At 33.3% G+C, this 27,444-nt stretch overlaps 1 protein-coding gene across 1 annotated transcript; it reads right to left on the bottom strand.

Annotated features, from left to right (window-relative positions):
- Positions 1-247: 247 nt before the first annotated feature.
- LOC106467872 (riboflavin transporter 2-like) lies at positions 248-26,642 on the bottom strand. Its single transcript, XM_013928252.2, has 6 exons — positions 26,298-26,642; positions 12,194-12,468; positions 10,613-11,092; positions 8,705-8,998; positions 4,478-4,708; positions 248-1,851 (listed from the first exon to the last, which is right to left on the bottom strand). Exons 2-6 carry the CDS (start codon positions 12,431-12,433, stop codon positions 1,651-1,653), a joined length of 1,446 nt encoding a protein of 481 aa, XP_013783706.2. The 5' UTR covers positions 12,434-12,468; positions 26,298-26,642; the 3' UTR covers positions 248-1,650.
- Positions 26,643-27,444: the final 802 nt, after the last annotated feature.

The raw sequence follows: 27,444 nt of genomic DNA, 5'->3' as shown, positions 1-27,444 counted from the left end.
GGTTTTATGAAACTCTTCTATTCTCTACTTATTGAATCCCCCCACTGCCGATGTACAATAAAAAAGGTTTTATGAAACTCTTCTATTCTCTACTTATTGAATCCCCACCCACTGCTGATGTACAACAACTAAGGTTTTACGAAACTCTTCTATTCTCTACTTATTGAATCCCCCCACTGCCGATGTACAACAAATAAGGTTTTATGAAACTCTTCTATTCTCTTCTTATTGAAAATAGGCACCGAGATAGTAAAAATTATGTTATTATAATCATTATAATTTTTATTTTGAGGTAGTAACATACCTGTTACGTATTATTAAATCATGTTTCCCAGCTTAAGCATTTTCACACATAAGACTTAACAGAAGTAAAGAGTTCTTGGTCTAATTACCCTAGACAGTTAAAGTAGCTCTGACTTCATTGTTTCCTTAACACGTCGTTTTTTTTTCACGCATGTTTCAGTTATGAAAAGCATCTACTTCAATCAGTTCTGGTGTAACTCTAGTTTCTACCTTTAAATCACAACTTAAATCTTTTTCCATGTTTTTTTTTTCTCTTATTCTGTTAATTTCATTTCTGTTATTCTATTTATTGGTAATAGCGACACCTTTAGTTGACAAATGGTATTTTACCTATGTGAAGTTTTTATTACATTTTAGTTTCCTAAGACTTACCAGACACCAACATAAGAGCTAAAATATACAAAAATAGAGACGAATATTTAGTCAGGTTCAGGGATTTCTTGATGAAATTACCAGTACTTTATGAACAATGTAGCAAACACTAAACTATTCAACTATTCGTCAAGACATTAATGTCGTGTTTTGGAACACTTTTATTAACCACCCCCAAACATTTAGCAGTTGACAATGTCTCGGTCTCTGTCAATTCCCACATTTGGCAATGGAAAATATCTCGATTTCTGTCAACTCCAACATTTATCAGTGTTCAATGTCTCTCTTAACTCCCACATTTAGCAATGTCTCTCTCAACTCCCACATTTAGCAATGGACAATATCTCGGTTTCTCTCAACTCCCACATTTAGCAATGGACAATATCTCGGTCTCTGTCAACTCCCACATTTAGCAGTGGACAATGTCTCTGTCAACTCCCACATTTAGCAGTGGACAATGTCTCTGTCTCTGTATACTCCTACATTTAGCAATGGAGAATGTCTTAGTCTCTGTCAACTCCCACATTTAGCAGTGGACAATTCTGGTCTCTGTCAACTCCCACATTTAGCAGTGGACAATGTCTCGGTCTCTGTCAACTCCCACATTTAGCAGTGGACAATGTCTGGTCTCTGTATACTCCCATATTTAGCAGTGAACAATGTCTCGGTCTCTGTATACTCCCGTATTTAGTAGTGGGCACTGTCTCGGTCTGTTTTGAGTTCCATATTCCAGGCAAACGCAGTCCATAAAACTTCAAATTCAAAAACGTTTTTGAAGTTAAGGCATGTTTTCTGTGGTCTTAGTAATGTATGTTCTCCGGCAGGATGGTGTGTCAATGCTGTGATTCTACTTCGGAAACTAGTTTTTAGTTATACTCATAATCGACAAGTCAGATGCAACCTACTATTTTATAAATAACACAATTAATTAAAACGCCTGATTAACACTCTTAATACATGTTACTGTGCCTATAACTATGCGCACGGAACATAAGATTGAAAAATATCTCCATAATTAACCAGAAAAAAGATTAAAGTAGCGCCTAAAGCCGACCCGATTTGAGTTAGAACCCCACATAAAAACAACGCATTTTGTCCACCTTGTACTCGCAAATTTCCCGCAATGCAGGCTTTAACATAGGACATAGTAGCGACAAATAGGATCCAAATAAGAACCTGTAGAAGAAAAGTAATAAAAATATGATTCAATGTGATAATAAAATGTATAACAGAGGATTTTTAAAATATATAATTCGTAAAGACATTAATTTAAAAAAAAAGGTCATTAAAAATAAAATTATAGAAAATAAGATTATAGCAAAATCTCTGCAGCTGTGTTACTGAAACATAATTTTTTCGAGGTGAATTTTATCAATATATATATATATATATATATTATACTCATTATCGCTCTCCAGTGGCTGACTGGTACGTTTGAGGCTTATAACGCTAAAAACCTGGTTTCGATATTCGTGGTGGGCACAGCACAGGTAGCCCGTTGTGTAGCTTTGTGCTTTTAAATATAACAAAGAAACGCTGAATACCACGATTAGGTCACTGACCGACAAAAAACGACCTTTTCGTAACTTGAGCATGTTACAATTATCAAAGAGCGAAAAAAAACGTATTATTTTGGTGTGTGCACAAATCTCATTGCTTATATTCCGAAATGTATAATTCCAAATGAGAAAAGAACGCAACACACAAAAAAAGAGAGACAACTGCTTTGGTCTCTGTAGTTCAGGAAGTGCAGTAATTCCATGTATATTTTTCACTTGAAATAACATTTCAGTTTTGTCTTCGATAATTTCTACATGCCCAAATCATGAAATGGTAAGTTTTCTCAGTCAATGATCGAATCATGAGATTGAGTGTAACGTGTATATTTGTATTAATGTTAGTTTATTTGTTTTTAATTTTTGCGAAAAGTAACAAAAGGACTTTTTATTTGTTTGTTCAATTTCGCCCAAACTACTCGAGGAGTAATTGTATTTCAACTGATAGACTAGAGGGAACTTAGCTAATCAACAGCACACACCGCCAACTCTTGGGCTACTCTTGGCTGACAAAAAAATTGGATTTCACCGTCACTCCTATAGAAGACAGATATTATAACCTTCGTGTATTATAACAGTTAGATAATATAAACTTCTCATAGAAAACAGATGTTATGACCCATATATATATATATATATATATAAAAGTTAGCTAGTGTAAACTTCACATAGAAGATAGATGTTATAACCTACATATATATATATATATAAAAGTTAGATAGTGTAAACTTCACATAAAAGACAGGTTTTATACGTATCTGTATAACAGTTAGATAGTGTAAACTTCACATAGAAGACAGGTGTTATAACCTACATATATGTATAAAAGCAAGATATTGTAAACTTCACATAAAAGACAGGTCTTATACGTATCTGTATAACAGTTAGATAGTGTAAACTTCACATAGAAGACAGGTGTTATAAGTATCTGTATAACAGTTAGATAGTGTAAACTTCACCTAGAAGACAGATGTTATAAGTATCTGTATAACAGTTAGATAGTGTCAACTTCACATAGAAGACAGGTGTTATAATTATCTGTATAACAGTTAGATAGTGTAAACTTCACATAGAAGACAGGTGTTATAAGTATCTGTATAACAGTTAGATAGTGTAAACTTCACATAGAAGACAGGTGTTATAACCTACATATATGTATAAAAGCAAGATATTGTAAACTTCACATAAAAGACAGGTATTATACGTATCTGTATAGCATTTAGATATTGTATTCACAGCTTCGGAGTGCGGAAGTCATTTTTGCGTCAATAGGACGTCACCAAAAAAGCCTCGAATTTACAATCCTGGTACGCCAATCACTAAGCCACTACAAATAATTACTGTTAAAATGTACTGGTAAACTTCAATACGTACACAGCTAATTAAAATATGGTGCAAAAGATTATTAAAAATCATAATTTAAAATATTAACTACAGAGTGAAGGGTTATAAAAGTACAGATAATTATGGTTCAGATGTAGTCTTAAAGATGACCAGAAAGATACATAACTAGTACTAAAATTCAATAGTTTGTTTCGTTTGCTGTTAAGCACAAAGCTACATCACGGGCTGTCTTAGTTCTGCCCACTGCGGGTAATCGGGCTTCGGATTATACCGTTCTAAGTCCGTAAACTTGTCGCTGATACTTCGAGAACAATAAAATATTAACTATTATCATTGAAATGCAGTGATGGAAAGTGTGGAAATATAGATAATGTTAGCGCGAAATTCAATAAAAAAAAGAAGCTTTAAGCGAAAATTCGCAATTTTAACACAAAGCTACACCATTGGCTATCTGATTTATGTCCACCACGGGGATCGAGGTCTAAATTTAAGCGTTCCAAGCCCTCAATCTAACTGCTAAGCCACTAGGGTAACAAGAAGTAAAGAATATTAAAATACACAGTGGTCGAATTAAATATTTTAAAATGTAGTTTTAACACTAGTTATGTGTGGTTTAATATTATTACGACTAAGTTTTAACCCAAGTTTTCTATGTTTTACATTCTTCGCCACTTAGTTTTAACACTAGTTATGTGTGGTTTAATATTATTACGACTAAGTTTTAACCCAAGTTTTCTATAAGTGGTGAAGAATGTAAAACAACAACAGACAATAGAGTTTGTATTAGCATTTTCACTACTTCATGGACTTTTAGTTATCGATGCTTGCTTTAAAGCCGAAGAAACGGTTGTTTACTGTATTGTTGAATATAAAAATTAATAAAAATTGGTAGATGTACTTACGATCAAAATACGACCGATAGCCTCATCCACCAATGGTGGTATAGGACTCAAGATGGCTGTCGTCATTATGTATCCCGAACAAGCTGTTCCAAAGATAGTTAAGATTACAATACTTGCCATGTCCTTTACGGATTTAAACATGGCGATAAAACAGGCGGTAGGGTTTGCTATGCTGGACAAGGTTACAGACAAATGAAAGGCTACGTTTCCATAAGGTAAACATGAGTAAGACTGAAAAACAGAAAAAAACAAAGTTATAATTATGTTGTTTTTTTAATTTTGCTCTGGTGTATGTTACTGAAAGACTACGTTACAGATACGTATAAGATGACATTTAAATACCATAGCCAATTCTGTAACAAATACACATAAAACATATAGATACAGTATATAACAATTTGATGCTACATCAGTTTGTAGATAACAGTAGCATACAGTAATTACTGTGTAGAAACTCAAACCACAACCTTTTTAGTATATAACAAATAGATTATACTGAAATTCATAGATAACAATATGCTACGCTAGTCATTACGTAAAAAAAAAGGCGTGAGCATCAGCCTTTTTGTATATTCTATTACGTGTGTGTACATATATATATATTAATTAGATGCTGTAAAACAATTTCAATATAAGTAAGATGCTATTATATTCAAGATTTTTGTTTGTTAACTTTACGTGAGAACTATCAAAAACTGTAAATAAAGTTTTTGAAACGGCTACTAGTGGGATAGTAGATTCATTTGGATACAACGTTTCGTTTCTAACAGCCAAATATGACTGTGCACATCATTCAAAAGTACGAATAAATCCAAATTGCACGTAAATACAATCAAATAATATTATTTAAAGTGACGCTGTCTCCATCTGGTTTATTTTTATGTAAATAATTCAATATAAATATAAAATGTTCCTGATTTTTATGTATGTTAGGTTTTAATTTTTCTAATTCTAAATACTTCCAAATTTTTTTATTTATTTGGATATTTGTCTATACGCAATATTCTTTATATCTTTGAAATTTATCTTATGTTGTTTTTCAATCACATCTTCATTTAGATTTGATTCTTTTCGTTTGTCATGAAGATAGCTCAATGTAACTTTGCTCTAAAATAAACAAACAAATAATATTTCATGTTCCTTGCACCTAGTCGTTATCCCTCCTGTTTTTTCTACAAAAATATTGGGATGACAGATAACTAACTGTTAAACACCATAGTGAATTTACCAAGAGAATACTGTAGTTATTAGATTACTAACTGTTAAACACCGTGGTAAATATAACTAGAGGGTACTGTAGTTATTAGATAACTATCTGTTAAACACCATAGTGAATATAACTAGAGGATACTGTAGTTATTACATGGCTAACTGATAAACATCATATTGAATATAAGAAGACAATACTGTAGTTATTACAACACTAGAAAGAGCATACTATAAATTCCACTTAGTTATAATTTATATACCAATGTATTACAAGTGGATGCTATAATTCTTACACGATTTATGGTTATAATCATGCATATGATAGGTGGATAAAATAGTTATGATGTAGCTAACATTTTGATATCATAACGAATACAAGAAGTGGATAATGTCATGTTTATATTACTGATAGTTACATACGAAAATGAATACAACAAATGGATAAAGTAAATATTACATGACGACATTTATATACCCTAATGAATATAACAAATGGATAAAGTAAATATTACATGACGACATTTATATACCCTAATGAATACAACAAATGGATAAAGTAAATATTACATGACGACATTTATATACCCTAATGAATATAACAAGTGATTACTGTAATTATTAACAACTATTTTCATAACGAATACAATAATTAAAGTACGTAGTTGTATTCACTATGGTATATAACTGTTATTCAAGTAAAAATTACCTGACTAATGAATACAGCTAGTGAATACTGTGATTATTAAACCACTAACAGTTATATACCATCAAGAATAGGACAAGTGGATACTGTAATTTATAAGTGATTAACAGTTATGTATCATCATGAATACATCAAGTAGATACTTTAATTATTTCTCAACAGTAAGTTATGTTACCATTGACAACAAGGGGTAACGTTGGTGATCATCAGATAAAGAGTTATAAGAAACTTTAATTTTTACGTTGATAAAAAATATATTTTATAATCATTCAAGTTAGGTAGCTACTAGGTAGTGCAACCTTTCTATTCATAACAGTTTGACACTGTAACATTCGTAAAGATAACAGTTAGACACTGTAACATTCGTAAAGATAACAATTAGATAGTGTAAACTTCACATTGATGACATATATTATAACCTTCATAAATGTATAACAGCTAGATAGTGTAAACTTCACATTGATGACACATATTATAACCTTCATAAACAGATAACAGCTAGATAGTGTAGACTTATCATTGACGACATATATTATAACCTTCATAAACGTATAACAGCTACATAGTATAAACTTCACATTGATGACATATATTATAACGTTCATAAACGGATAACAGCTAGATAGTGTAAACTTCGCATATAAGAGAGTTGTTATAAACTTCATACATTTATAACAGCTACATAGTGTAAACTTCACATTGATGACATATATTATAACCTTCATAAACGTATAACAGCTAGATGGTGTAAACTTCACATTGACGACATATATTATAACCTTCATAAACGTATAACAGCTACATAGTGTAAACTTCCCATTGATGACATATATTATAACGTTCATAAACGCATAACAGCTAGATAGTGTAAACTTCACATATAAGAGAGATGTTATAACCTTCATACATTTATAACAGCTACATAGTGTAAACGTCACATATAAGAGAGATGTTATAACCTTCATACATTTATAACAGCTACATAGTGTAAACGTCACATATAAGAGAGATGTTATAACCTTCATACATTTATAACAGCTAGATAGTGTAAACTTCACATATAAGAGAGATGTTATAACCTTCATACATTTATAACAGCTAGGTAGTGTAAACTTCACATATAAGAGAGATGTTATAACCTTCATACATTTATAACAGCTACATAGTGTAAACGTCACATATAAGAGAGATGTTATAACCTTCATACATTTATAACAGCTACATAGTGTAAACGTCACATATAAGAGAGATGTTATAACCTTCATACATTTATAACAGCTAGATAGTGTAAACTTTACATTGATGACAGATATTATAATCTTCATAAACACTTAGATAGTTAATTAATTACAAGGTTCCTACGTTCTTTCTTGTAACGATTAGTTTTCAGTGTTTCTTCTGCTGGGTATCCTCGCTTTTTGCAGTAACTTAGACCATAAACCACAATATTCGACAACCTTAGGACATTTAGGCTAGTCCTAATTAAGTCTGCGTAATATACTAAAATGTAGTTATCTATAATACAAATATGATAATAAATAACAAAAAATAATACAAATGGATATGTACTAAACATTTTTACCAACACTGGATAGAGTAACCTTCTTAGAGTTTATAGTTAGAACAGTTTATCTACCAGAGGACTACATTTAGTTCTAATATATGTATGATATAATATCACAATATGACTGATTAAAACTTAAATCACATCATTATTTACTGGCTTAGTATCCTGTGAAAGTTTTGTGTTTGAACACTATGTTACCTTTATAATATAACATTCAGTTTATGTGTTTTCGAACCTCATTTTTGGTTTATGGTAAAACTTCCAGTTTATATGTTTTGAACATTATTTTAACTTTAGAATATAACACCTAATTTATGTGGTTTTGAACATTATCTTAGCTTTAGAATGTTACACCCAGTTTATGTGGTTTTGAGCATCACTTTAGCTTTAGAGTGTAACATAAACGTTTATGTGGTTTTGAACATCATCTTAGCTTTAGAGCGTAACTTCCAGTTTATGTGGTTTTGAACATCACCTTAGCTTTAGAGTGTAACATAACATTATCTTAGCTTTAGAATGTAACGTCCAGTTTATGTGGTTTGAACATCACTTTAGCTTTAGAGTGTAACATAAAAGTTTATGTGGTTTTGAACATTATCTTAGCTTTAGAATGTAACGTCCAGTTTATGTGGTTTTGAATATAAATGATAATAATAAACTATTTTAATACGAAATATTCTTTCCAAACTAAACCCTATTACAAATACCCAGTTTTCAGTCATTTGATGAACACCACTGCTTACTTTACCTGTATAGCTGGTAAAATGCCATTAGTGAGAGCAGATATAAATCCTTGGATGCAGAGAAAAACTGCAAAAACCAACTTCTGATCGCTCTTCTTCTTTAATAAATACTCATTTGTTTCCTTTTCGTCGTGTGTTTCAGTGTATATATGTGTTTTTTGGTTCTTCTCAGTTATGGCTGAGAAATCTTCTGGGTTTATACCAAGAGAAAGGACTTGGTCAGGCTCTAATATCAAACAGGTGTTGTTTGCACTTTCCTTACCGTTCCTCGAGTTTCTTTGAACCTCAGGTATTGGAACCTAGCACGTAAAAATGATCAAATTTTATATCTTCATGTTTGTATAATGCTCAACAACGTTAGCTACTTTCACTATTAAGAGTTTATAAGTAAATAATGTTTAAAAGTTAATCAGGTTATCTAATTATTTTCATAACGATTTGCAGATCTCAAGAATTCCCGCCAAAATACCGTCTTACCAATAACTGAGAACCACGGCTTTCCACAGACAAAGTAACTTAGCTCAAACGTCTGTTGGTCTTGATCGGGATCCATATCATTTTTAAAGATCTGGGAAGGTCAGGTGATATGTAGATTATGATCATGTTTATGATCAACATTATAATATATACATATATTTACGAAGTAAATTAATAGCTGAAAAATATCATATGAAATCTGTTTTTTTTTTTAATCTTATATTATCTTTTACTTAAACTTTTGTTTATGGCACTGTAAGATTTATTTTCTTGTTCCAAATCGTAATATACAAGCGTAAAACAACTAATCGATGTGGAGTTATTTGGTCTTCATGCCACTTTTGTCGACTTTTCAGGCTGTTCTAGTGAGATGTTATTGCACAGAACTGTCTTTTAAGTCTTGCCTTGAAGAAAACTGGGTTGTTGTGTTGCAGCTTAGGCTTAGATCGATGTTTACCTACTAAGCGGAATGTTTAGACGATAGATGTGCGAGTCGTGGGTTCGAATCCCCATCCCACCAAACACGTTTGCCTTGGGAGCGTTATAATATGATGGTCAATTCCACTGTTCGTTGTTAAAAGAGTAGCCCAAGAGTTGGCGGTGGGTGGTGATGACTAGCTACCTTCCCTCTTTCACTGCTAAATTAGGGTAGCTTTGCACGAAATTCATAACAAACAAACAAAGCTAGTAGGCAAACATTAACAGACCAAAAGTTGCGTATAGGCCTGCCCTCTATTGTCTATAAAGCAAGACGTTTCAGTAAATATTACACATTATTTAAGGGGTTTCTTATAAGCCTGTCCTCTATCGTCTAACAAAAATTGCGTATAAGCCTGCCCTGTAATTTTTCAAAACGTTTAGACGTTTCGATAAATATTACAGATTATTTAAGTGGTTTCTTATAAGCCTGTCCTGTAATTTTTAAAACGTTTAGACGTTTCGATAAATATTACAGATTATTTAAGTGGTTTCTTATAAGCCTGTCCTGTAATTTTTAAAACGTTTAGACGTTTCGATAAATATTACACATCATTTAAGGGGTTTCTTATAAGCCTGTCCTCTAATTTTTAAAAGTTTAGACGTTTCGATAAATATTACACATCATTTAAGGGGTTTCTTATAAGCCAGTTCTTACGAGTCGATCGCCCTAACCACCTGGCCATGTCAGTCTTGCCTAGTAGCATTAACCTTTAAACTCTAAATAATAGTCTCATATATAGATTTTGAATCTGTGGAATTTTTTACCTCCTAATCTTAACTTGGACTTTTAAACATAACAGAAGCAGTTTTTGTAATCTGTATCGTAAGTACTTATAATATTTCTCCTATTAATATTTTAATTACGCATACACTGTATACGAACCAGTTTTTCTTTCAAAGTTTTAAGGTGTTCAGATCCTTTTTTATTCATGTATTTATTTTTTGTACGTACTTACTTGCTCAGCTTTTATTGACGGAAGCTTGTTTAGAAGTAAGAACGACAACCAACTCATCGTCATCATGATACATAGGAACGTAAAAAATATTTCTACTGAAAATCTTGGTGGAGGGTAATACGGCTTGATTTCATAAATGGTTGTGTTTTGTTCAGCCCCGAAACTAGCAACGGTAGCATTACGACATTGTGGGTTTCCCCCGACTCCTTGGATGAGAGCTACAACACTTGGAAGCAAGCCACTCATGCCTTCTCCGATAAGATAAGACGCTAAGTACTTTTGATGGAGATGAGCCATGAATGGTAGATACAGAACTGACGACGTACAGTCCACCAAGGCCAAACAAAAAGCTAGAGTCAGCAAGGCTGTGCTGTGATCTTCTCCTCCAATCAATGTTGTTTTGGACCAGAACAGTGCTAGTAGTAAACACGAGGTAGTCCCAATAAATAGAGTAATGTGAATTGTAGGCTTTTCCAGAGTCTGTAAACAATTATAAAGTATATAAAAAACTGACGTATATATTATGCATCTCACATATATATATATATATATATGTGGGGGGGTGTTAATATTTTTCATTGGTTTATATACATGCTTTAAATATCAACACCCACACACACATGCTTCATTGGTTTATATACATGCTTTGCACACACCCGATTCCACAATTGAATTTATCTGGTCTGCGACTGGTTATCGATGATACGTTAAAGTTTATGCATTTAAACAGTTTACTCACAAACAGATTTTAAATAACTGTTATTGGTCATCCAATCTTTTTATCTCTACAGTTCGGATCTCCATACAAAGGTTAAATGTTTGTAGTTATTTTTTATCATTCTTCATAACGAGTTGAAAAATTAGAAACATATTCAGGATTTTCATATACCACTTTCAGCGTTAGGAATAAACAATATCTTGTGTATAACTTTTTGAGGTTTTCAATGCTTATGTTTATTAAAATCGTACAAAACTGAAACCAAGTGGTTTTACTCTTGTATCCAGTGTTTTCATGACTTGCTGAAGACAACTAAATATATCTATCTTGGTTTTAGCTTTCCCTAACAAAACTGGAATATACAATATTACGTTATGTTCTTATAAATAAGGTTATTAAAAGAACAATGTTAACCAAACACCACAGGATTACCACAATCTAAATGGTATCACAGTATACGATACTTGTTGATAAGTAAACGTGTTTATAATCTAAATGATATAGTTTTAGAATACATTTTAACAAGTAAAAGTGTAATACAACTTAAAAGCCTCGAATCTGAGGAAAGAAAGATTTAAAGTAAAGTAACAAGAATTTTACTTATAATAATAATAATAATAACCACGAATAAAGTACATTAAATACAAGAATACACTGGTGAGCTGGAATGAAGTGCAAAGAAGAAAGAAGGAAAATGGAATGTGAGAAAAAATAGATATTTGATAGAAATAGCAAAGTGTGGACATGTGGGGAGAGGCTCAAAGAATAACAAATGAAGATGATTGGTGTTGTTTAGGCTGTGGTGATATTGAGAATAGGTGTAAATACAAATAAACGGAAAGAGTTAGTCAGAAAATAATTACTTTTAAAACGAAAAACCTGCGTAGCAAGCTATACGTAATGGGTCCCAGATTGGCCACTTGTGTTATGACCACAATATATGAGCCTAGAGTCCATTGTTCAGGGAGCTTAGAAACCAGTAAAGGAAGTTCTACCCAAAGTCCATTAATCTCGATCCAAGAGCTTATTCCAAAAACAATTACAAGTATGTCAACCAGAAGACGACGAGTTGAGAAACACTTGGTCAATGTCATTTCAAACATTCTTTTTTTTTCTCGGCAATAGTTGAAAACAAACACTGTAAAAACACAAAGAATATAAAATTAAATTTGTGAGAAACACTTGGTCAATGTCATTTCAAACACTCTTTTTTTTCCTCGGCAATAGTTGAAAACAAACACTGTAGAAAAACACGAAGAATATAAAATTAAATTTGTGAGAAACACTTGGTCAATGTCATTTCAAACATTCTTTTTTTTTCTCGGCAATAGTTGAAAACAAACACTGTAAAAAAACACGAATAATATAAAATTAAATTTGTGAGAAACACTTGGTGAATGTCATTTAAAACATTCTTTTTTTTTCTCGGCAATAGTTAAAAACAAACACTGTAAAAAAACACGAAGAATATAAAACTAAATTTATGACTTATCAATTTCCACATAAGCCCAGACAGCCTTAATAATATGCATATCAGGGATTTGCGCAGGCCAAGTCATGACTGCAAATGTTCCTTCAGCCTCTTTTTCCTTCCAGAAATCGTTAGAATCGCTGTCTGCGGGAAGATTAATTTCCGCTCAACATATCTTGTCCCTGATAGATGCTATGAAGGATAAGACTCAGCTTTTACTTATTAACAGAGCAGTCAGGATGTTATATATTGTGTGTAGATCTACAATACCTTTGGCTGGGATGTAATTCAAGCTTGTATTGGTCCCCCAGTGTGCTTGTTTGTACATGTACTGTTATATTGCCATCAAACTGTTGTTCATTGTTAACAAACAATTTTAATTGGGATTCATCTGTAAAGAGTGCCTTCTCCAGTTTTGCTCATTCCATTGGTTGATGTCTGGTGCCAGTTTGTGCCTTTTGGTTTGGTTTTCCTTCCCGTGTAATATTTTTGAGAAGTACTGTTTTGGAAGTAGCAATAACTGTAATGGATTTTGTTGTACCACATAAAGAAACTACTCCAAGATGTTTAACACCACTTTTCAAAAGCTTAAAAGAATAAATTTAGCTTAATTTGTTGCACGGAGTAACCTTATTCAGCCAATACTTTCATTTAAATCTGTTGTCATGTGACATTTCTTTCTTAGAAACCATAACTTCATTCATCACACTACTGTTAGAAATAGCAGGTTCGTTTGTTGTGCATTTCACTCAAAGCTACACGAGGGCTATCTGCACTAACCGTCCCTAATTTATCAGTGTAAGACTAGAGGGAAGGAAGCTAGTCATCACCACTCACCGTCAACTCTTGGGCTACTTTTTACCACTGAATAGTGGGATTAACCGTAACATTATAACGCCCCCAGCTGAAAGGGAGAGCATGTTTGGTGGGACGGGGATTCGAAAGCGCGGGCCTCAGATTGTGAGTTGAGCGCCCTAACCACCTGGCCATGTCGGGCCAGGAACAGTAGGGCTGCTTGTATTTTTATATACATAACGCAGGTCTGGCAATGTCAGGAATTAGCGGTTTTTTGGCAGGCCAATTTAATTTAATTGCTAACCAGGTGAAAGACAAACGGAGGAAAGGAAACAAAAATAGAGATTTTAGATGTTGATGCTATAAACTGAAGGGTGGTGATTTGTTCATTATTGTGTACCAAGTACTTTAATTGTTGCTTAAAACGGTATGTAAGGTGAAAAAATTTTAACTTTGGTTTAACTTTTTTTAATATTTTAGTTTTTTGACCGAATAAAAGTTTTAACTTGCTTGTATATAAAACTAGTATGATTGCATGAGGCATTTAACTAACGTGTAAGCCAAAAAACGACATCACATAGTGTTTATAAAAGTACGGCATTTAACTAACGTGTAAGACCAAAAAACGACATCACATAGTGCTTAATAAAAGTACGGCATTTAACTAAAGTAAGACCAAAAACGACATCACATAGTGTTTATAAAAGTACGGCATTTAACTAACGTGTAAGCCAAAAAACGACATCACATAGTGTTTGTAAAAGTACAGCATTTAACTAACGTAAGCCAAAAACGACATCACATAGTGTTTATAAAAGTACGGCATTTAACGAACGTGTAAGCCAAAAAACGACATCACATAGTGTTTATAAAAGTACGGCATTTAACTAAAGTAAGCCAAAAACGACATCACATAGTGTTTATAAAAGTACGGCATTTAACTAAAGTAAGCCAAAAACGACATCACATAGTGTTTATAAAAGTACGGCGTTTAACTAAAGTAAGCCAAAAACGACATTACATAGTGTTTGTAAAAGTACGGCATTTAACTAACGTAAGCCAAAAACGACATCACATAGTGTTTATAAAAGTACTACTTTTTTAAGAAAAAGGCATAGCTAATACAGAAATGGTTGAACCCTTAAACTATTTCTTATTCTGTGGGACTGATGGCTATGCTGCTCGACTCACAATCTGCAGGTCGTGGGATCGAAACCCTGCGCCAAACACGCTCATTTTTTCAGTGATAGGAGTGTTATAACGTGATAGTTAATACCAATATTTGTCGCTGAAAATAGTAGCCCAAGAGCCGCTGGTGGTTGATATTGACCAGCTGTCTTTCAGCTACCTAAATAAGCTCTGGTACTGAGCGAAAGGCATCATTGGCAACGGTATGCGTCACAATGTGCGTACAGTCCAGATTTTCCTCGTTGGAAACCCGTAGTAGAGGGTTAGCAAAGAAAGACTTGTAAAGAAATATTATGAGCCTTATTGTTACGCGTTCGGAGTTCCCGTAAATTAAAAAAAGTCTTCGTACGTATTGTGTAGATTGAACGTAAGTTTCTCTGACTCTGTATACTATACAAGAGAAACCCCAATTATAGCAGTGCTTGTCTACATTTTACGGACCCTTGGCTGCGTACACTGACAGCCTCGAGGCTACCATCAAACACGGGATCCTGGTTATTTTTCTCTTCGCCCACGAAAGTAGACACTAGAGCAGCAAGAGGCTCCATGTTGTACACCTATTTACCGTCAAAAGAACGTTTTTTATCAGTGATCACACAACTACTTCAAAAGTGGGTAACTTTCTGTCGTCCCTACTAGACACCGTTTGCACTTCAATATAACTCTACCTTAAAGGAGAACTGTGCGAAACATGTTATGACTTTTTCTTATATATGTTACTACAATGAACTTGAGTAATTTTCGTAAATTCTCTAACAGTTTCGTTGACGTTTAAGATATAAAAACTAATGCTCTGTTATTATTATGTTATACGGTAGTAACAATACCAAATTATAATAAACATGTTCTTTGACCAGTGATCTCTGAAAATAAACCTAATCACATTGTTGAACGTCTTACCATTGGTGAATGTCTTACATGGTTTTTATATGAATCTATATGAACATTATTTATAAATTGATTTCATGTAAAGGATAGATATGTCTTTTCTTGTAGACCATATATTTTGTCGTGAGATCACAGAACTTAGAAGTATATCACCAGATTGCAAAAACGTCCACTTTGAAATTCATGGAACTTATTGTTCCAACGATAGTGCGATGTGACATCACTGTGTTTAATACATTCTCTGATATGTTTTCAATATCCATGTGAGAATAATCTAACTTGTACAGTTACGCTCAGTCTTCTGTGTTGTTATATATCGGACAAAATATATTAGTTTTTGTTTTCATTATGCTCAAATACTGCATGATAATAGAACAGGTTGATTTTCAAGTTGAGGTCATTGAATGCCGTATGACTAACGAACAAAGGTCAGTAGGAAAGTCTAACGGAGTAGAAAGTATAGAAGAATCGCATGCTAACTGTAATGTACTAGATTTGTACGAAAGTTTATTTAATCTCGTCAATCCAGTATTTTATAATTCATACATGTTCCAGTTTGTATTAGTCCTAAATATCAAAGGATATCAAGCTGTCAGCGGAATTTTCCCATTGAATAACTTTGAATTGAAAAACACAAACTAAATTCTGAGAAGGACGATACTGATATTTTTTTACGTGTTTGGAGTTGCATCCTGAAGAAGGTAGACTATGTATAGATATTGGTAACTTATATCTGTAAGCAACAGTAGTTTTAAACTACAAATGTATAAGTTAGAGATCGAAAACCCTCAAAACTTGAGAATGTCATGTATGTACGTTTAGCTTTCTGTGTCGTTATGTTTCTTCCACCTTACATAACGATTCTTCCACCTTTTTATTTTACTGACTGTTGAGTTCAGTGACATACAACGTATTTTGGATGTAAATTACATCCTGTAATGTTCAACAGTAAATTCGTCTATTTATATAATGTGAAAGAATCGTCTTTTCTTGTAAACCATACCTTTTATCGTAAGAAGCAACAAAATTGAAATATTTTGTCATGAGCTTTTGTTCTTAAAAGTTTCAAAAGTCAAATTTGTGCACATTATTTGTGACAAACCATAGATAAAGTCGTCTTTTTCTAGCTTGAAGTTTTGTTCTTAAAAGTTTCAAAAGTAAAATGTATGCACATTATTTGTGACAAACCCTAGATAAAGTCGTTTTTTTATAACTCGAAGTTTTGTTCTTAAAAGTTTCAAAAGTAAAATTTCTGCACATTATTTGTGACAAATCCTAGATAAAGTCGTCTTTTTCTAGCTAGAAGTTTTGTTCTTAAAAGTTTCTAAAGTAAAATTTGTGCACATTATTTGTGACAAACCAAAAACTTCAAGATATATTATTACAACCTTTCCGAAAACACCTTAGTTCATAAAATACTGACTAATATAATAATTTCTGTGGTATATACTTGTTCTAGCACGTTCCCCAAAGAGGTTCAAACTAATATGATCAAAGTTTCATTATTTCATAAACTCTACAAAACATATCAAGCACTTTAAATCCGTAACTAAATTTACTGTCCCCCATCTTCTATTGCTTAAAACTGACGTGTGTCACCGTAGCCTAATATATTATCATCAATATATGTAAGTAAAATCATAGGCTTATGAAGTATTATCACACACATACTGAAACATTTAATAACAAAACTTCAAGCTAGAAAAAGACGACTTTATCTACTAACTAGATGTTTCAGTTAAAGGTGTGATTTTACTCACTCATATTAATGATAGTATTTTAGTCTATAATGAAATACGAGTTGTTGTTTTTTTATAAGAAATATAAATGCAAACTTGTATTAGTTGTTAGAAACTAATATGTGTAATTTATCACAAAAGACTAAGCTAGAGGTGCACAGGTCAGTATTTGATAAACTAAGCTGTTTTCATAAGTAGCATATTAGGGTATCTCGAAGTTTTGTTAATAAATGTTTCAGTATGTGTGATAATTAAGCCTACTTACATATGCTATTGGGCTGTGATGAAACGTGAGTTTCATATAAAAAAATTACAGAACACTGATTTTTAAATCATGATTAATATACATTTGATTATCTTTCTGTAAAGTGTAAGTGAAAAATAATGCATTGTTTCAAAATTTATGTGAGGAAAATATCTGTTTTGAGACAGTCGATAATCTAGTTTTTCTAAGCCTACAAATTGAAATGTTACATGTTTAGTTTGCATTGAATCTTTTATTCCTTAATTTATGTAGTGACATGACTTTAGTACAATGTCTCGTGATAAATTCAGTGTTTTTGTCCATATAAGGTTACACAAATGAAAAATATAAACGCTAACTAAAATAATGATATGGACATACTGTAGAAAAACTTGTATGAAAGCTAATCCAGTATTTTATAAATAAGATTTTTATAGGATAATAGTGTTGTCTTGAAGTTTTAGTAATAAATGTTTCAGTATGCTTATGAAGTCTGTGATTTTTACATTTGTCTTGTAATGATAAACAGTAAATGTGTTGGATTTATGAATTATGAAAGAATAGTCACTTAGTTCATAACTGAAGATCCTTTTAAGAGTATATGTGTGTGTTTTGTTATAGTAAAGCTGCTGTGTCCACTGGTGGGGGGATCAAACCCCTGATTGTCGTGTTGCAAATCTGAAGACTTGCCACTGTCCCATCAGATTATGATTGTGAATTCTTTTTGCTTTTATAAACTATGTTTATTTGTGAAAACTGCATTTGCTGCTTTGGTGAACTAAGTTTAATTGTTATAATGTACATAAAGTGAAATTTTGAAAGATAAAGAAATAGAATTTGTAGATTATCTGTCAATTTTATTTAAAAAATTTATTATTTGTTTTAACCTTAGACGAACACAAGGGTTAAAGCTTTTTCAACTTGCCATCAGCTTGGATGCATCAACAACAGGTTGAAAGAGTCCACACTGTTTGCACGTGTGTTAATGATACTGGTCATAAAGTATTCAGAAATTGTTCAATGACAAATGTATGGCAGAAGAAAATGGTAAGACTTAGTTATCAAACCTATAATGCATCAAGTTTCAGACAGCAAGAAACAAGCTCTTGACAAAGATTTGTCAAGATAAGAATAGTAGGGTTTAATATTTACATAGATCCTTTAACCTTAAGCAGAACAAATAAACTAATAATGCTAAACATGAGATTTAAATAAGCATCCTTTTCAGGGTGAGTAAATGTTATACATTATATTGATTACTGAAATGAATTAGCAATAAGTGTTTTGGATATAAGATATAAGAAAATGCAAAACATATGTCCTTCAAGTTAAAAATAGAAGCAAAAACTATAGAACTAATGAATTAGTGAAGGGTTTTATATATAAAGTGATAAATAATTGTAAAGTATGTAAGGTAAATTATTGACTATAATATTTGCCTCATTTAAATGTTGCATAATATGTATGATAAAAATGATATATGTAATAGTGTTATAAAAGTTGTCTCATTGTGTTAAAATCCTACAAAACTATAGAAAAATTGTCTTTAGTTACACCATTTGCCTAAAGTAACACTATCCTTCGTAAGACCACCACCTATAAAACCATAGTAACACTATCTGCTTTTGTAAAACACACACAATACATCTAGTAACAGCATCTGCTAATAGTAACACCATCCACTTATAGAACCTTAGTATTACTTTTGAGACATGTTGAAATCTTATACAGTACTATGGAAGTATAATAACATCATCCGCCTTTGTAAAACACAGGTAATATAAGTAACTATAGAAATGAAAACTATAACCATATTTTGAGACGAGATGCAGTCTGTATGCAGTCCTATGGAAGTATAGTAACACTGTCTGTGTATAGAATCTTAGTAACACCATCCACCTTTTAAAACACACCAAGTAAGACCACTCGCCTATAGAACTTTAGTAATACCATCCGCCTATATAATCTTGGTGACAGCATCCGCCTATAGTAACAGGCCTTTTGGTATCAAACTATGATGTCAACCCTAAGACAGTAGCACCTTCTGTTGCCACTTTGTGAAATTATGACGTATTCATCTTTAGTGTGGGGCATTATGACATCGTCTAAACCCACGCCATCACCTGAGGCAGCCAGTCAGTACTTGTGTCCAGAGTACAGAGGTAATTACTCATACATTTATTTATGAGTTTGTAAATTATGTACCATTTTGAGGAGCATTACTCATTGCTTTCCAGTTGTGGAATTAGCATTCAAATACTGCTACATGGTTTTTCTAAAAAACAGTTTTAAAATTAACTAAAAAGAGTTTAGAAAACCAACAATTTTCATCGTTTTTAGGAAGGAAATGTAACTGCCTTTTCTGACGTAGATCATTCATACACTCAGATCATAAATACGTGTTTATATGAAGGATTTAGAATTTCCAAGACGAGTATATCCTTTACACTTAATGAAATTCAAAAACAAAGTAATATGGATAATCTTGAGGTACCAGCACTATCCAGAAAGAGACCTGCAACAATTCATATTCCAGCTATGGTAAGCAAAATGAAAGGTGAGAATCCATATAAACAAAGGTCAATGGCGAAAACTGTCCACGTTCCCCAGACAATGCATGCTATAAAATTAAAATTAGTCTCAAAACTAAGATCCATTATTGCTGAAACATTTATTTATTTTGCATTTGCCAGTTGTCTTTTAAAAAGTAAAATAAAATAAAGTGTAAATCAAAATACATTGATTATGATGTCATTCAATTTCAGCTCATGGCCAACCATACTGCGTAAAATGTAGTTTCAGCACATTCTCTTAAAGCTGATTTTGAAAGTTAAGATAACACAATATTTCTTCTAAAGTTCACATTTCTAATTCATTCCCTTCATGTGATCATCATCTCCTCTTGGAAGCAGGCAGTCCTTGCCTGGAAGGAACTACATCTATAATTATATTTTGTTAAAAATATGTCGACATGATGTCATAAAAATTGAAATAGCCACAAATTCGGAAACTTTTATTAAATTGCTATTCCATTAAAAGTAATTATTTTATAGTTCCATATGTGTTCCTCTACAAAATTTAATCAGAAGTGTCTCAGTCATACTCACAACCATTGATGATGAAGCCAAGCCATCCTGATAGACAGATGGACATCTCTGCTGTACATATATATTTATATACATATTAGAAAAGAGAGATAAAAAAATGATTTGTTAACAGTAATATAGTTATTATATACACGAATAGATTATTATTTCTCAATACATTCTAAGAATACCTGCATTTTCTTTTAGATATTTCAATCTATATATTATTGCCTTATTAAGAATATATAAATAACACATTACTCAGTAAGAGTAATGATAGTATAATTTCCCATAAACCCCAAATCCTTGTCATGATTAGATAGTATGATAGCATCATAAATTATATCTTCTAATACTTTTATATTATATGTACTTTTCAAAATGCCTCCCCCCAGAGGCACAGCGGTATGTCTGCGGACTTACAACGCTAGAAACCGGGTTTCGATACCCGTGGTGGGCAGAGCACAGATAGTCCATTGTGTAGCTTTGTGCATAGCTACAAACAAACAAAGTTTTCAAAATTTATCACTTTTCTTAGGGTCCTTATTTGAACTGGACTATTATTAATCATTCATAGCCATGACCCATAGAGTTTATCACCTTCATAGTTGTTTCCATTAAAGGTTGCTTTGGTGTCCTTGTTGATCTACAAAGCTTTGTGTGACTATCAACTCGACAGTCCCATAGAAATTTATAGCTATGACAATCTGAGTTTGCTTACTTGTGATTATTGAGCTATTAGACACAACTTTCGAGTCAATTTTGCCAATTTTGTGTTCAGGTTTCACCCAAGATCGTGCTTACGACTTCTGTGAACTGCATTTGTCTTACAAGATTTTGCATAATGTTTCGAGTTGTTATCTAATGGAGATCTGTGCTAGTAGCTAAAACGTCATCCAAACACTTCTAAGGCATATACAGTGTACAGAAATTTCTAATCAAATGCACATATTTATGTTTTACTATCTTCTGTAGATCTTACTAAAACCTCTCTGTTTTTAAGAACACATATGTCTCTGAATACTACAATAAGGATGGTATACCAATGACTCTATCAGTCTCTTAGCAATGCTGAGGTAGAAACATTGATTACAGACACTTCATTATTTAGTTATGTTAGATGAAGCAGGATAACTCACTAGTGTCCTAAAAAGTCGAAGTCCAAAAAACTATGGACTATTTCCTGAAGTGTTTCAAGCAAATAATTGCTTAAAATGATTGTATTCAGGGATTGGGAGTACAATGCCTGGCATTGGATTTGGAATCTCTGCTACTCAGTGCTACAGAGTATTTGACGGGTAGCTGCTTAGTAATTGGGATACATTTATAACCAAGCTGGATATACATTTTGACCTATTGAACGATACAGTGGACTACGGAGTCAAATCAAAGATTCAAAAGTGTGGAGCTCACATTGATGAAAGAAAATGGCCCAAACTTTGGTATTTTAGAAATAGAACTGTTGCAGAAATATATGAGCTATAGTTCTTTGTACAACCATCGAATACCAATCAGATGAGTCCAGAAACAGTGGATTACAATGAACATATAAAACAAGTGGCTGTGGTGCTTTCAAATGTAATGATTTTTCATAGCATAATACAGAGCTATTCTAGTATTTTATTATTTTATTCTGTGTTCTTTTGTGAGGAAATTAATACAAGAAATGCTCTTTTATTTTCAGAAATCAAACTTCACGTGTTTGAATAGTTATCGTTCTGAGTTCTGGTTTCAGGCAAGTGATTTGATGTTTAGGTTATCAGTAAATTGTTCATAGAATTTGTTAACCTGTTTGTAGGTCCTGATGCATGACTGGATAAATAGAACAACAATGACTTGACACTGTTTTAGTACAAGTGATTGACGTTTAATAAAACAAACGATGTGCAAGTTATTTTAGAGACCAGGGACATTACCAGCACTGACCTAGAACTGGATGATACAACCTTCAAAGAGTGCTTACTTATTTTCAGTAATTATTATGATAGCTTACTTTTATGCCTTTTTTGCTACAGATGAGTGTGTGTTTGGATGTGCTAGAAGGCACTCATTGATCAGTACAATAGTCTTTGTATTCAGCTATTGGTAAGTCTAACTGAAAATGAAAGTATACCTAAGACTGCTTTCAGCAAGCTGGGAGCATTTGGCCTGTGTAGTACATCTTAACGTTCAAGAGGCTTGTGTTACTATGAGATAGATGTCTCGTTCATATGAATGCTATTTGTGGTTGTAAACCTTAGGAAGCAATTGATATAGTATTCTAGCATATCAAGGATATGGGTTTGAAACTTATATGCCCAAAATGTCCACTGAAGGGGCGTTCTTGATCATATAATACGTAAGGACAGAGTGTCCAAAGAATCTTTGAATATACCAGTAGTCAATAACTTACTAAAGTCTAATTAAATTAAAGGTCAGTATCTATTTAAATTTGTAATTGAAATATTGACAGTTTGTGTCCAATTTCTCTAAGAAAACAGCAGCATTATCAAATATCACTAAGGCTGATATACAGATAGACAGGACAGTCTGGCCAAGTGTTTCAGTCATAGGGCGTACTTTTGTTGAGTATGTGATATTTATTTATCTTCTACCTAACTGCCATTCATCTTGGATTTTGATACGAGTGATTATTAAGAAGTTCAGTATTTTTACATGTGTACAAGGATGTGGAACGTGTTATAAGTGCCCCATCTGTAGTATATGTTAAGTGTTACTGGTGTTGTAGGAAATACACTTCAAATGCCCCATCCATAACTAAGATGGCTAGTGAAAATTTAAAATGTGAAAGGTATGATTAAATATTAGAGTGAATGTTTGCAAGTGTACACATTTAGTGTACAGTAAAAGCTAGGTTAATAGGACAGAAGTGCTGACAATTGCCTCACCAACTAGTGAAAACTTAGGATTTGAATCCCAGACACCATACAGTGGTGAGAGCAACTACAGCAGTACTAATGTCAAACTGCATGAATGGTGATTAATCTGCTTTAGGATGGATATTTAGAATGGCTAATCATCTGCCTCATTAGGAGTAACTGAAGGACTTAAGACAGAGTTTGGATAATATTTGCCATTGAGGAAAGTGAAGTGTGGCTTTCATAATTTAGCAAACACAATATTGATACACACATAACATGTGGTACTTGTATAACCTGGACCTGGCATGACCTTATAGTTAAGGCACTCTACTCGCAGGTTCGAATCCTGTCACCGAATATGCTTGCTCTTTAATCCGTGAAGGCATTATATTGTGATGGTTAATCCTACTTTTCGTTGGTAAAGGAGTAGCTCAAGAGTTTGTGGTGGGCGGTGTTGACTAGTTGTCTTCCCTCTACTCTATCAGTTATAACCTAGGGATGGTTAACACAGACAACCCTCAAGTAGGTTTGCATGAAAGTATAACCAATTCTGAGACGAGGATGGTGGATTGTACCATGTTATGAGCAATGGACATGTGACAACCAAAGTGTAATGCAATTATATCCCCAAAGTTCTGAGATATAAGGTACTTCATAATTTTATGGCACCAGGAAATCTCTTACACCATTCAAAAAATGCAGAAGTGTTTCTTTTGGCTGAATGTAAGTAAAAGTTGATACAAACATAACACCAAATGCACTTCTGACAAGAAAAACTGGCTATATCAAGGAAGACTAAAAAAAGGTTGTAGATTCTCCTTTGTAGAAAAATACACGGAAAGAGGTAATTCGTATGTGTAATCATTATCATTTACTTCCCCAAATGGGCTAAAGCTTATCCACTGGTCAGGATTTCACGCAATCCATCTTTGATGCATTGAATGAGCATTAGATGATATAATTCAGAGATCCTGTAGCAATCCTCGTGGATAAAGAGGAAAGTTCACAATGATTTGTTGACACAGTTTTAGTGGAAACTTTTGGTGGAAACATTTACTTTATCATATCAGTGGAATGCAGAAGCTCAGAACAAAGAAATGGATCTACAAAAAAAATTTCTCATTCAACATAACATTGATGTCTGCTGTGTAGAAGAATCTCATCAATCACCAATTCTCTATTAGAAGGAAAGAGAGCTATATTCAAGATAATCTAAGTGGGAGGAGGGGAATTCTGACCATTGTCAAAAAAGCATACCACCTGCTTTAGCCTAACAATCCGGCTCAGAGTAGACAGAGTGCTTTGGAAGGATGCTGATCCTGAATAACCAAAATATGTGTACTATCTATAACGTCTGCTCTCCACCAGACAAATCAATCCCACTACAGATAATACAATTAAACAACAACTGAATCATCGTGGTGACTTCAACAGCCATTCTCTAAGTTGGGGTTATGCTGAACTTGATAAAAAAAGAAAGTGTGGTATAAAGTTTGAGTATCAGCAACCAGATGGTGTTTTAAGACCACTAATATGAACCCTACATGTACTATTCAACATACTAGAGAACCACCAGCGTCCCAGATCTTGATATTGCTGTAGATGATGTTCGCAGTACTAACACAATAGAAGTCTTCCAAAAGCTGGGTGGCAGACACCATAGACTGATAATCATTACCATCAATCAACGAAAAAAATGACATCAACAGAATGCGGCCAAGTTGGAATTACAGAAAAACAAACAAAAAACAAATGAGACCCTTACCAACAACAGGTTGAAGAAAGCTAGTAAGATGATATTTTCTAAATCCAGTATGAACACAAATACCGAGATGTTTAACAAGGCTAAAGAATCCATTTCAAGATGCAAAAATAGAGCTTATGAGCCCCTTTGGAGCCCTCATCTAAAAACCTTGCAAAAACAAGTCAGTGGTGCCCGAGAGAAGATTGAGAAGAATCCAACAGACTGTAATGCCATTGTCCACAGTAAAGCAAAAAGCCGAATTTATAAGAGTTTAAGTTGAATGAATTCGAAACAACTGGCACGAAAAGACACAAACACTGAGCTCTGAGAAAGACATGAATAGTCTCTGAAAGTTAACTCTCTGAATTAAGAACAGTCAGCTAAATGTAAAACCGTTCTGCACAGGGATACAGGTATCTAATATATTTGCCAAAATCTACCAGAAACAAAGCATCATAGAGATGGAGTACAAAACTTATTTCTCAGCAACTGAAAGGCAAATCTATGATCTTCATAATGTTTTTGAAATACACAGTAATAAACATTGATCCAGGCGTGGCTAGTGTTCGGGATGCGAATACGATGGTTCAAGAGTCGAAGCCCGTTACCCCAAAAACACATTCTGCATTTTGGGGTGGTGAGTGCGCTATAAGAGCGACAACCAAATCTCACTATTAGGTCAAACAAGGGTAGCCCAAGAGATGGGATTGGGTTCTGTTGACTGGCTGCGTTTCCTCTAGTCTATCAGCTCAAAATTAAAGACAAACATAAGAAGATAGCACTTTGTATAGGTTAGAACGAAAATCATGAAACAAAAAAATAAATAAACGTCAGAGGTTTGTAAAACATAGTAAATAATTTGGATGAAATGTTCAGATAGTTTACATTGCTTACAATTTATGCTAAAAGATATCGCATGGCTATATTACCACTAGATTTCATTCAACACACCTGATTAGGCCTTTTAAGATAACTTTTCTTCCTTCATGCAGTCACACGATATAAATCATGCAATGAATATTTCAACACTATTCTTTGAATATGGTAATAAGTATCACTCGCCTACAGTTTAGTCTTCTGTCGTTGCCATATTATTTACCATTGTCACTCCTTGCAATACCCACCTCTGTTTACGAAAGTTATTCTATGACACTTACACAACAATATCACGACCGTTTTGGAACTGGTTTTCACAAGTACTTTGCCCCTAACACAAAACTGTGACGCATATTATATATATCATGTACGATTTCACACGTTTAACGAACAATCTCAAAATTGGCGTTCAAAATGTTCACAGAGAAGTACTAGCTACGTCACAGTGAACTAGAAAATAAACAACTCAAAATGGCAGCATTAAACAGCGCGTGAGACCGAAATGTTGAACGTTGGGTTCCAGTGTGGAGTTATTTCATTTAAATAAAGCACAAAGTAATCACATTTCAGCACAACTACAGGCCAGAGAATCAAGACTTACCCACTGCTTATCACCACCCAATGAATGTTACTCAAAAGAGCGTTCAAAGTACAAAATGCTACATTGCAGTCGCTAAACGCGGGTGTGTTTATTGACGCTATTTCGACACAATATAAAGGGCAGTAAATTCAACGGTTCTGTTTATTGACGCTATTTTGACACAGTATAAAGGGCTGTAAATTCAACGGTTGTGTTTATTGACGCTAATTGGACACAATATAAAGGGAAGTAAATTCAACGGTTGTGTTTATTGACGTTACTTCGACACAATATAAAGGGCTGTAAATTCAACGGTTGTGTTTATTGACGTTACTTCGACACAATATAAAGGGCTGTAAATTCAACGGTTGTGTTTATTGACGTTACTTCGACACAATATAAAGGGCTGTAAATTCAAAATAGCTTTCTAAAACTTAAATAGTATTATCGTATTGGTTTGTTTTCAATTTCGCGCAAATATACTCGATGGCTAACTGCGCTAGCCGCCTAATTTAGCAATGATAGACTAGAGGAGAGGCATCTAGTTAACACCACCCACCGCCAACTCTTAGGCTACTTTTTATGTCCAACGAATAGTGGGATTGACTGCCACATGCCCCTAACTAGCACCGTTGTAAGTCC

Source organism: Limulus polyphemus, unplaced genomic scaffold (genome assembly GCF_000517525.1).
Source record: "Limulus polyphemus unplaced genomic scaffold, Limulus_polyphemus-2.1.2 Scaffold2773, whole genome shotgun sequence".
Taxonomy (NCBI): Eukaryota; Metazoa; Arthropoda; class Merostomata; order Xiphosura; family Limulidae; genus Limulus; species Limulus polyphemus.
Note: the sequence above shows the minus strand (reverse complement) of the source record. Positions and strands in the feature narration are given on the sequence as shown.